The sequence below is a fragment of the Rhinatrema bivittatum genome, chromosome 1 (genome assembly GCF_901001135.1).
Source record: "Rhinatrema bivittatum chromosome 1, aRhiBiv1.1, whole genome shotgun sequence".
Lineage (NCBI taxonomy): Eukaryota > Metazoa > Chordata > Amphibia > Gymnophiona > Rhinatrematidae > Rhinatrema > Rhinatrema bivittatum.
Window position 1 is genome coordinate 712,644,917 of NC_042615.1, and position 13,076 is coordinate 712,657,992.

At 39.6% G+C, this 13,076-nt stretch overlaps 1 protein-coding gene across 2 annotated transcripts in view; it reads right to left on the reverse strand.

Annotated features, from left to right (window-relative positions):
- Positions 1-8,653, reverse strand: part of KIF2A (kinesin family member 2A) — a 266,717-nt gene extending 258,064 nt beyond the window's left edge. The window contains exon 1 of one of the 2 annotated variants that reach the window (XM_029576454.1): positions 8,281-8,653. In XM_029576454.1, the coding sequence (XP_029432314.1) occupies positions 8,281-8,341 (61 nt within the window). In that variant the 5' untranslated portion in view covers positions 8,342-8,653. The remainder of the gene's footprint in view (positions 1-8,280) is intronic. The other variant, XM_029576445.1, reaches the window with a different exon arrangement.
- Between the last annotated feature and the right edge of the window lie 4,423 nt (positions 8,654-13,076).

The following is a 13,076-nucleotide window of genomic DNA, read 5'->3' on the forward strand; positions in this document are numbered from 1 at the left end:
AGTTAAATGAGAAGGAATTGAACAGCGGTAGCGTGCAGTTGCTTTGAAAATGTTTCGGAAGATTGAGAGAAGAGCTTGAATCTGCAACATTATTGTGCATAGTAGCTTCACTGTGGAGGAAAAGGTGATGAGAACCAGTGAACACTCTTTGAAAGTTTGTATCCATGGTAGACGCCGGTAGAGACGAGTTTGTGAAGAGATAAAGATATATGAAATAGAAGACATTGGTTTTGTTGATGTTTGGTCTCTATACAAGTAGTCCCCTGAAGAAGCCAACATTGGCGAAACAAGGTCCTTGTCGGGATGGAAGATGGAACCATCAAAATAGAACATACCACTAATTTGTGTTAAGATTGATGGGCATAGCAGTAGTAATTAAGCTATGCAGATAAAATGTTTAATAGTTAAGTGGTTGATTCGTCACAGAAGACCAAGTACAACATCAAAGAGAGTATAAGTCCAATGAGGGCAAGATTGAGTTTAGCAGTCAGGAGAAAACTGAGGGTTAATAATCATTGGACTAATATGAATTTTTAATGTATGTAAAAATAATGTATTTGACATAATTTTGTATTAATATATTTGTAGAGTGAGTGTTAATACACTAATAAAAAGTTAATATTTTTAAAATATTGTGGGTTATTTAAATTGGATGACTATATGTAAAAAGTGCTAGTTGTCTCCAACGTCATTACGCTGGGGTTTTTTTTGACATATATATATATATATATATATATCTCTCTCTTCAAATATTCCTACGTACAAGCATGCTACTACCGGGGCCATGGGAATCCCTTTCACCTGCTGATATATTTTATCTTCAAATTTGAAGAAACGTCTTAGTTACAGCCAATTGTAACCATAATTCTATGATTTCAGATTGTAACCCGGTTTGATTCAAATATCTTTCCACTATCTCTATTGCACTTTGTTGTGGTATATTTGTATAAGGTGCCTGGATATCAGCTGTAACAAACTAGTATTCATCACCTATATATTGAGTTTGAAAAATATCATCCAGCATCAATATTAAATATGCTGAGTCCCTTATGTACTAGGGAATTGTCAATACATAGGGTTGTAGTAAGTGATCAATGTACTGAGAAATGGGTTCAAATATAGACCCCCTCCCAGATACTACTGGCCATTCCGGGGGAGCCTCCAATGACTTGTGTATCTTTGGCACAAAATAAATGACCAGTATTACTGGATGCTCTTGAAGAAGAAAATAGTACAACTTATTATTTATCAATTTTTTGTCCAATGCTAATTTGAGTATTAACTGTACCTGTTGTTGTATCTCATCTGATGGATCACTTTCTAATAAGTAATGCTCCTGAATGTTAAGTTGATGATAGGCTTCTTCACTATATTTATTTTGGTCCATCACTACCACCCCACCCCCTTTGTCCGCATTTTTTTACAATAAGGGGTTGGCCCTGCCTCAATTTCTGTACTGCTTTCCATTCACTCCTTGATAAATTGTATTTTATAGGTGACTGATGGGACTCCATGACCTTTATATCCCTCAAAACCAATTGTTCAAAGACTTGAATAAAGGGATCATCCCCCTTCAGGAGGTATCCAGTTGGACTTCCTAACAAACCTCTTATGTTATTGTTGGTTCTCTGTGTCACCAAAAAACTTTAACTAATCCTCCTAAAGAATTTATACAACCCTAATTGGGTTGAAAATGAAGCGTATACTTTACTAGGAATATATGACATGCCTTTATTCAATACTTCAATAGTGGTTTGAGATAACACCTGAGAGGAAAGATTAAAAACTGAATTCCCTGTCAATTTTTCTACTTCTCTTCTTGATAATCTTTCTTCCGCAGATTCCTGATTGGTACGCGCAACCCCCTCTGTATTGATCCTTGTGTTGTGACCTTAAAAAATGACCATTATCATTTCTCCCATCCCTCATTTGCACCAATATTAGATCCCACAAATGTTACATAATTATTTTTTCTTTGATTTCTATCTATATTTTCTTCTTCAGAGGATTCCTCTGATGAAGAAAAATTCTTCCCTGGTTTCTTCCTCTCTGTTTAGCCAGGAATATACATACCCTTTAGTATAGTCTAGCTGGTCCCTATGGAATTTAACCTTGATTTTCTTAATCAATGATTTAAATTCCTCCAATTGTGTTTGGTAGGAACTCCATTTTTTATCAAATTCCTCTAGGTTCACAGTATTCTGTAAATGTTCCACTTGTTGTTGAACATGTTGTAAAGGGTCTAATGTGATGGAGATGGTTTCTACTATTAATACCATAAGATCGAATGCACATTTATTTAATATAGAATTCCATTTCCCCATGAATTCTTCATTGTCAGTGAACAACAATGGTTCTTTGTTAATCCATAAACCCCTGGGTATGCGTTTTACCCTACAATACTCTGCTAGCATTGCTGCATGCAGTTCCATCCTAATAATCTTTTTCCGCAAGTTGAAAAAACCATCCCAATCACAAAAAGACTCTTCTGTAACATCTTTCTCAAACAAAGAAAATGCTGAGATAATCAAGGATGCAGCCTGCTCTGAATAACTTAACATAGGGAAGGTTCGGTAAAAAGGGAGATCAAGTAGGTAAAATTATAATTTATATAGGGGGAGGGTGAAGAAATGAGGGGGAGGATAATATTTCATTATTTTTCGTAGAAAATATTATAACCTGGGAAGATTACATGGTGAAGTACTTGACAGCATTAGTGAAGTCCAAAGATATGAAGAACTAGAGTGATATGGATAATATCAGAAAATGTACAATATGGCATCAAAGTAATGAATATAAATTTGAACATTTGTAAGAATTTGGTGGAGAGAGAAAGTATTGTTAATAAAACAAAAAGGTGACTGATGCTGTAAGCACTGTATTTGAATATCTGTAATAACCCCTGAGGAAGCTCTGAGAGCGCGAAACAAGTAGGATCCTATATTGTTAGGTATTGGGTATGAATGGGTTTTGTGGGGTATTTAGGGTGATTTTAGTAAATTTGGTGGTGTATTTTTTTTATATATATGTGAAAAAACGTTTGTACAAGATAAGTATGAATAAAGGATTGAAATAAAAAATAGTTTCCTTTATGTGTAAGGATCTAATATTGTAATAGGAAACTGAATTCCTTCTGTGTTACACAACTATAGGATCAAAAAATCACTAGTTGATGTAGCCAATATTGACACAAAACTAAATCCCAATGGTTGAAGTTATATTGTAGGAATTAAAATATTCTTTTTATTATCGTGTGATATAGAAAGATAAGACCTCAGCACCGGCATAAAATCTGATATTTAACAGAAACTAATTGACCGGTTGGTACAATCACTGGTCTATTATTATCTTCCTTTTGTTTTTTTCTTTTTTTTTTTATAAAAACAGTCTCTCAATTTTCCATTAAAGTGCTGGAACTTGTGTTGAAGCTATATATTAAACAATAAGCACTCTAGAATGAGTTGATAAATTTATCCAGATATGTTTTTAGCCAGGTAAAACTTATCCAGATAAAATTGGATCCAGTCAGCACAGTGGGATTTTTAAGTCCTGTAGTTTGTCCATCTAAGTTGGGCAAATTTCTCATTCAAAAAAAGGTGGGTAATAAATCTTACTAAAGTCCAAAACTTAGCCAGACAAACTTTTGAATATAGACCTCACTGCAACGTCAGAGCATTTAGAAAGCAGTCCTACCATTGGTTAGTAATCAGAACCATACGCAAATTTCTCTCTCAGAGGAAGAAACTAGAAATCATGAAATGTTCACATCTATTTAATAGAAAATTAAATCAAATACAAAAATGGAAGATTCTATGAACACACAATGTCAATTCTGATTCAGTGACATTATATTCCAGTCATTCATTTTATAGATTAGGAATGAAAAACGTCCGGCATATACTAAGTAGTGTTAAGCACCACTATCTTGGTAATAAGCATATTTATATAAGTATTTATTGTGATTATATTCTAGATTTGTCATGAGGAGTTCTAGCAGCTGTATTACTTCCAAAAATGAAGTCCTGTAGGTTCCAATATATTTTATTAGGGTCTACTTGAAAGTTATATTGTATCCTTTCTTGAAATGCTAACAAGGCATTTGTGGTTCTTTCCTTGTCAGGGTGAAGATATACTTCAAAGCCCTATTGGTGAACATAAACAAACGGCAATTGAATAACTGATAAATCAAAAGGTTTTGTTCCCACACATCTCTTTATTGAATGTGATTTGCAGAAAGTCAGGAATTTACAAACTATTTACAATCCATCCAATGAGCTACTTGGTTGGATTGGATCTCCTTTCTTTCCAATAAATTAAAACCAGTGGTTCTCAACCTTTTTCCCCCATCATGACATACCTGACAGACCACGCTCACATGTGTGACGCACTGCTTGTTACAATTCATGGCAGAAATAAAAAATAAAAGATCCAGTATTATTTTTATTGTTAAAAATGACACAAGTGAAAGACAAATACTCTGAACAGAAATTGCATAAAAAGTAAACATACCATACCAAAACACCAATTTCCAGCACTCAAACAGTAGCCACCTTACCTAAGAAAAGGCAAAACTGAAAATATTATACCAGGCCTTAAGACTCCAATACTCCTCCTGTTAGGAAAACAGACCAAGCCAGGCTGCTATAGAGCCCTACACAAACTACACGCCAGCAGAAAACCTCACCTGAATCACATGTGCTGAACCTTACATAACAAAGAATGAAGAGACCATAAAACATAACTGGAAACATGCAGACAAAAACTGAACTGGAAACCACAAGCCAGAGATTTCATCCACATCCACAGATTTCAAAAGCTTAGTTTAATGTTCATGCATTCAGACGAAGCAGCAAGATGACTACATAGTGCACCAGTGGAACAAAAGCCATGATATTTGGCTTGTATTTTGCCAGGGGATTTCAATATTTGCTGTGTTTTGCACATGTATTTTTCTTTAATAAATATTAATTTATACAAATAGTCCATATTACACAATGTTGATCTGTTAAAATTTGTAACCTATCATTAAAATCATCCATTGTACGTGAAGACTGGAGGGTGGCCAATGTAACCCCAATATTTAAAAAAGGCTCCAGGGGCAATCCGGGTAACTATAGACCAGTGAGCCTCACTTCAGTGCCGGGACAAATAGTGGAAACTATTCTCAAGATCAAAATCGTAGGGCATATAGTAAGACATGGTTTAATGGAACACAGACAACATGGATTTACCCAAAGGAAGTCTTGTCTAACAAATCTGCTTCATTTTTTTGAAGGGGTTAATAAGCATGTGGATAAAGGTGAACCGGTAGATGTAGTGTATTGGGATTTTCAGAAGGTGTTTGACAAAGTCCCTCATGAGAGGCTTCTAAGAAAACTAAAAAGTCATGGGATAGGAAGTGATGTCCTTTCGTGGATTACAAACTGGTTAAAAGACAGGAAACAGAGAGTAGGATTAAATGGTCAATTTTCTCTGTGGAAAAGGGTAAACAGTGGAGTGCCTCAGGGATCTGTACTTGGACTGGTGCTTTTCAATATATTTTTATAAATGATCTGGAAAGGAATACGATGAGAGAGGTTATCAATTTTGCGGATGATACAAAATTGTTCAGAGTAGTTAAATCACAAGCGGATTGTGATACATTACAGGAGGACCTTGCAAGATTAGGCATCCAAATGGCAGTTGAAATTTAATGTGAACAAGTGCAAGGTGTTGAATATAGGGAAAAATAACCCTTGCTGTAGTTACACGATGTTAGGTTCCATATTAGGAGCTACCACCCAGGAAAAAGATCTAGGCATCATAGTGGATAATACTTTAAAATCGTCGGTTCAGTGTGCTGCAGCAGTCAAAAAAGCAAACAGAATGTTGGGAATTATTAGGAAGGGAATGTTAATAAAACGGAAAATGTCATAATGTCTCTATAATCGCTCCATGGTGAGACCGCACCTTGAATACTGTGTACAATTCTGGTCACCGCATCTCAAAAAAGATATAGTTGAGATGGAGAAGGTACAGAGAAGGGCAACCAAAATGATAAAGGGGATGGAACAGCTCCCCTGTGGGGAAAGGCTGAAGAGGTTAGGGCTGTTCAGCTTGGAGAATAGACGGCTGAGGGGGGATATGATAGAGGTCTTTAAGATCATGAGAGGTCTTGAACAAGTAGATGTGAATCGGTTATTTACACTTTCGAATAATAGAGGTCTAGGGGGCATTACATGAAGTTAGCAAGTAGACATTTAAGACTAATTGGAGAAAATTCTTTCACTCAACGCACAATAAAGCTCTGGAATTTGTTGCCAGAGGATGTGATTAGTGCAGTTAGTGTAGCTGGGTTAAAAAAAGGTTTGGATAAGTTTTTGGAGGAGAAGTCCATTAACTGCTATTAAATAAGTTTACTTAGGGAATAGCCACTGCTATTAATTGCAACAGTAGCATGGGATCTTCTTAATGTTTGGGTAATTGCCAGGTTCTTGTGGCCTGGTTTGGCCTCTGTTGGAAGGATGCTGGGCTTGATGGACCCTTGGTCTGACCCAGCATGGCAATTTTTTTATGTTTTTATGCTTTTACTTTGCAGAACTGCAATTTAACAATATCTTAACAGCAATCATCTATCTCCCTGTCAGTGAGTAAAAAGCATAAAAAGGCACAAACAAATCAAGGGTTCTTACCCTGGAGTTCACCAACTTTGGGAGATGCCTAGGGCAACTCTCAAAAGGATTACACCGTTACAAAAAAAAACAAAAAACTAGTCTCTATGGAAATTTCTGTGTTTTCAATGACAAACACATCCTAGGCCATTACTGTTCATTAAAGTATCTTATTACAAAATCGTCTTGGAACATAATAATCTTGATCTTTTGTCTACAATGCCTAGCTCACTCTCACCTACATTATCATTGATATAACATTATCAATTAACTGGTCTAAAGAAGCCCCAAAACTAGTCAATAAATGCTAGATGGAATATCAAGCATCACCCATTTTTATCTACGCATAATGTTGAACAGGATAGTTTAATGTTGTTGAAAATGCCAATATGAAAGTCTTATAAATCATTCAATGAGCTTTATGCAGTGGGAAGCATACCACACACTTTGTATTTAGCTGTAGGTTAAATTAGGAAGCCATTACCTGCACTCATAAAAAATTGTATCTTTTTAAATGAATCACCAACTATACTGTCTGAAAACAGCCTTTTACAAAGCTCTGAGTTCGCTTTGTGGAATCACTTAGTTCCTTTATTTATCCCAAACATTATTTTATTTCCCACTAAACAACAAATACAATACAGCCAAAGTACTAAGTTTTCGGCTGCTCTGGCCAGATTTTTATGTTAAACAATCCAAACAGCTCTATATGTTTGCAGAGGAAACCGAGTCAGAATGTGTCTTACCGCTTTGCAACTGTATATGTCTCTAAACTAAAAAGGTAGCACAGGCCCTACGGATGATCCCTTAATCAGACTGCGCAGGCGCCTGAACTCTGCCTAGTTCTCTCCAGCACATTCACATTTTCTTTTCTAAATCAAAACAAAATAAATAATCCTCATCCGTAGTACATTTCTCTTTGACAGCCACTTGTTGTCAGCTCCGCTCTTGGTGCAGGTGGACGTTTGCTTCTGGCAGCGGAAGTGGTGACAGAAAGCAATGGGATCTGCTCTTTGAATTAAATTCCCCTCCCTACAAACTGGGACATTATTCGTTTGAAATCTACAGATCTGCCTCCCAGATCTCGTTTTGTGATTTCTGCCGGACACCTTCCTCCAGCTCGCTGTTTTCATTTTTCCACAGGATGAGAAACGAAAACACAGATTCAAAAAGACCAAAAAATATATTACAATAATCAGCATAAATGCCGGATATTTGACATATTCAAATATTACTAGGCTTTGTGACTTTTAAGTAGCGAAAGAATCCCTCATACCATAAGTCATATTTCATACTGAAGATTTATTTAGTGGCCAATAATTTAGCGAGCGGCGGTTTTTTGCTGTAAATGTAGACACTGCAATGGGGTGGGGGCGGGGGATCTCTCGCCGACTCCAACCGTTGCTACCCAGCGCCCGGAAGCGCGGCAACGTGACAGCAACACAAACACCGCCAGAGAGCCACAGTGACAGAAACACAGACACACAAAGACTAGCACTGAAAAGGAGGGGGGAGCAAAAGGGAGAGAATATAGACCCAGTCTGGGTTCAGCTCCTTTCCCTCACATTCATAAACCAAGCCAAATCAAGCAAGTCGAGAAATGAAGGAAGAAAATTGGCTTCCCACTTACCGTCACTTCTCTTTATCTCTACATAAATTCCTATCTGGATTTTGCCGAAGTTGGCTGCCATGCTTCATTGAGTGCGCGCCGGCTCCTCGCCGCGTCTCCCTCCCGCTCCTTGTGGCCCCCTTATTGTTGAATATGAGCGCGCTATAGGTGGCGGGGATGATGCCGGCAGCAGAGCAAGTTGGGAGGCGGCTGCGGGCTCTGAGGAGAGGGAGGGAAGCGCTTCCTCCACCGGATGCGGCAGCGCAGAAGAAGAGCGCGAGAAGAGGGAGAAGAAAAAAAAAAAAAGCACAGAAACAGCCCGAGCCGGGTGGACTGAACACTGCGCATGCGTCCTCCTTGCCGAGAATAGCTTGCGCTGCGTTGGGTTGGGTTGGGTTGGATTGGATTGTGCTGCGCCGTACGGGAGTAGTTGACAGGCGTGTTGTGCCTGCCTGATGGAGGATGTTTTGTTTTCTTTGGTTTACATGTGTCTTATAGATTTTGCGATAGAGGTGCGCGCGCGAGGCTTTGGGTCTGTGGCTGATGACGTCAGGCGGTTCGGCACTTGAGCTGCGCGGGGTGTCGCTGAACGAGAAGGGGAGAGGCTAACGTAAAGGAGTTACCTCTTCAGGCCGTGGGAGTATAGAGCGCCTCTCCCCGCGCGAGACTGCTGCTGGGTGCCGACTCAGTAACCCAGTTACTCTCTGGCCTCTCCCTGAACTTATGTAACTAATGGGAGCTGCCGAAAGGCTTCATGACTAAGCAATGGGATACTATAACCTGCTCTGTCAACAAAAGAAAACTAGACATTTACCAACATTTTCCTGGCGAAAAGGAGAGTTTAATAGGCATATTTGACCGAGATGTATAGAAAGATGCAGTTTTTTTTTTACTTTTAAAGCTAAACTGGTCGATCTCTCCTATTTACCACCGAGCTGCACATTTTCTTGCAGTGTTAGTGTAAGAAAATGTACAGTATTTTACTGTATGCTATAGTAATAAGTTTCTGTGATTCACAGTATGTTATTAGAGCAGGGGTGAGCAAACTAGGGGGCAGGCCCGAACAGTTCTTAAGGGGGACACACTTACTGCCCAGTCAAGGAAGAAAAAAGGGTTACACTGTCAAATCTCAGTGCCATGGAGGCCAAGAAGGAAGGAGCTATCAAAACATAGAGACAACATTGTAAACATGCCATGGTTTATCCCCTTGATGGATTGAGGAGAGAAGCTGCTTCTGTGGCAAGTCCAGGTGGGAAGCTGCTTGCTCTGCAGCAGAACTGGACATGGGAACAGTCCCTGCAGTGTTATACAATCTAGGAAAAGCTGCCACCCTCAGGCTTCAGCACAGGAGTTCCTGTTGCTACTGGGTCTCTACCTAGGTAGAGAGAGATCACAGCTATTGGGGGGGGGGGGGGCTGAATGGTGAGGTTGAGGGGGGGAATGTGCCAAGGGATCAGAGAGAATGAAGAAGCAGAGGGGAGAGAGGGAGGAGATGGGGAAGAGAAAATACAGGCGAAGTGTAAAATGAAAGTTAAAATCAAAACATGAGCAAATACAAAAAATAGAAAATCAGGAAAAGTTAGTGAAAACTGTAAAAAAAAAAAAGAGGTGGGCAATATGGAATGGAGTTTTTCTCAGTTCCTAAAAAATGGTTGGTATCTACATTTTTTTAAATTTTATTTTTATATGCTTTTACATATTTAAATCATAATTATACAGATGCATATATAGAAACAACTCTAACAATACTAAATAGGACATTATAAACATCACTATATATCTGTGTTATCAAGAAATACAAAAGAAACATAAAGAAATTTGAGATAATTGGTTATTAAGTACTTAATGAAGCAGTAATAATAAGGAATAATCATTTTCTATTACAAATTTGTCTAACTCCTACATCAAACAATAGTTTCCCAGCTCTGAGCAAACTCTAAGAGTGTGCATCAAGATATGTACGCAGCTGATCTGGTTGATTGAAAACATATCTCGAGTCTTGATCATTAATAAAACATCTATATGGGTATCTTAAAAAGAATTGTGCCCCTCTTTCTAGTACCTCAGCTCTCATAGCTATAAATTTCCTTCGTCTTAATTGGGTAGCTCGTACTATATCAGGAAAAATCCTTATGCGCTGACCATAAAAAATCTTGATTTTGATATCTATAATGTAACCTCAGTACAGAATCTCTTTCTAACAACGAAGAAAATTGAACTATCAAGGTGGCCCTTGAATCAATATTAATCTCGTATGATTTTTCTAGAAAACCAGAAATATTAAGATCTACTTTATCCAGATTTTCTTGATTTTGGTTACCCTCTAACTTCTGGGGTTGCTGCAGATAATAAATCCTAGACAGTATAGGAATAGATAACTGAATATTTTAAGATATTTTTCAAATAACTTTTAAATAGATCTGTTGGAGACACTAAGGGCATCATTTTCTAAAGTATCGCAGGCCTGCGATACTTTAGAAAAATGCGGTAATGAGGGGTGGGGGGCCGAAACGGGGGGGCGGTCCTGTGCTAGTCGGCAGCAATCGCACCTCCACGGTGCGATTGCTGCCAGCATCGCGTCCAATAACTCCACCATAGAAGGTGTAGTTATTGGGCGCGAAATAGGCAGCGGAGTCAGCCCCGACTCCTCCCCTTCCGGGGCTGACTCCGCCCCGATGTAGCGCAGGCATGCGCTACCTTCGCTAGCCTTGGAAAATAAGGTCCTAAGTGTATTTTGGGAAAATTTAATACTCTAAGGATAAACTTCCTAAACTGATTCTCTAATATTTCAAATTTGTCCTCTTGCATTTTCTCTGATTTTATTAAATTAGTTTGTATTTTTTGTATTTCCTCAACTTTCTTTTCTAACAGATTCACACTTTTATACATTTTCTCTATCTTATTCTGTACTGAAATATTTTTATTTAAAGCTTCCTGAACTGTAACAGTAAGATTATTTATGGATTTCTGCATCAGAATCATCATAGTCCCAAGCTCTTCAATATTTTCTCTGTGTAATTACAGGAATATCCTTAGTAGTGTTATGAATCGCTGCCCGCAGGTCCCCCCGCAAGCAGGCACTCACCGTTGCTGTTCCTCTTCACCCGACGCGGCATGGACGCCGCCAACGTCGGGCCTTCCAGCGCGGCCGGAGCCGCGGACTTCTACCTTCTTCGTGGCATGGAGCCGCCGCCGTCACCGTCCTCCGGGGCTGCAGGCCGCATCCCCAGGCTCGATTGGCGGCTGGAGCCGCCCCCGGGGCCTCCTGCAGCAGCTGGAGCCGCTGCAGTCTTCGGGCCTGCCTCCAGGTCCAGCCCTGTTGCTGCGTGGGGAAGTCGACGCTGTGCAGGCCTCTGTCCACGGTCCTGCACAGCCAGCTTCCTGCCCCTTAGGCGCCGGCGCGCGTCTCTCTGTTGGATTTAAAGGGCCAGTCACAGGAAATGTGCTGGCCCCACCTAGGGAGTGGACTTCCTGCTCCAGCCCTATAAAGGGCTGCTCCGTCACTTCAGTCTTCGCCTTGCATCGGAGGAGTTACTTCTCTCTGGAGGCTTCTGCCTGCCAGAGTTCCGTCAGGTCTTCTTCGTGGAGCTCCTCTTCATTTAGTCTCGTCATGTCAAGTCATGTTCGTGCCTGAGGTCCCCGTCCAGGTGTCCTGGTGTCTCGTCTTGATCTTAAGAACATAAGAACATAAGAAAATGCCATACTGGGTCAGACCAAGGGTCCATCAAGCCCAGCATCCTGTTTCCAACAGTGGCCAATCCAGGCCATAAGAACCTGGCAAGTACCCAAAAACTGTCTATTCCATGTAACCATTGCTAATGGCAGTGGCTATTCTCTAAGTGAACTTAATAGCAGGTAATGGACTTCTCCTCCAAGAACTTATCCAATCCTTTTTTAAACACAGCTATACTAACTGCACGAACCACATTCTCTGGCAACAAATTCCAGAGTTTAATTGTGCGTTGAGTAAAAAAGAACTTTCTCCGATTAGTTTTAAATGTGCCCCATGCTAACTTCATGGAGTGTCCCCTAGTCCTTCTACTATCCGAAAGAGTAAATAACCGATTCACATCTACCCGTTCTAGACCTCTCATGATTTTAAACACCTCTATCATATCCCCCCTCAGTCGTCTCTTCTCCAAGCTGAAAAGTCCTAACCTCTTTAGTCTTTCCTCATAGGGGAGTTGTTCCATTCCCCTTATCATTTTGGTAGCCCTTCTCTGTACCTTCTCCATCGCAATTATATCTTTTTTGAGATGCAGCGACCAGAATTGTACACAGTATTCAAGGTGCAGTCTTACCATGGAGCGATACAGAGGCATTATGACATTTTCCGTTTTATTCATCATTCCTTTTCTAATAATTCCCAACATTCTGTTTGCTTTTTTGACTGCCGCAGCACACTGAACCGACGATTTCAATGTGTTATCCACTATGACACCTAGATCTCTTTCTTGGGTTGTAGCACCTAATATGGAACCCAACATCGTGTAATTATAGCATGGGTTATTTTTCCCTATATGCATCACCTTGCACTTATCCACATTAAATTTCATCTGCCATTTGGATGCCCAATTTTCCAGTCTCACAAGGTCTTCCTGCAATTTATCACAATCTGCTTGTGATTTAACTACTCTGCACAATTTTGTGTCATCTGCAAATTTGATTATCTCACTCGTCGTATTTCTTTCCAGATCATTTATAAATATATTGAACAGTAAGGGTCCCAACACAGAACCCTGAGGTACTCCACTGTCCACTCCCTTCCACTGAGAAAATTGCCCATTTAATCCTACTCTCTGTTTCCTGTCTTTTAG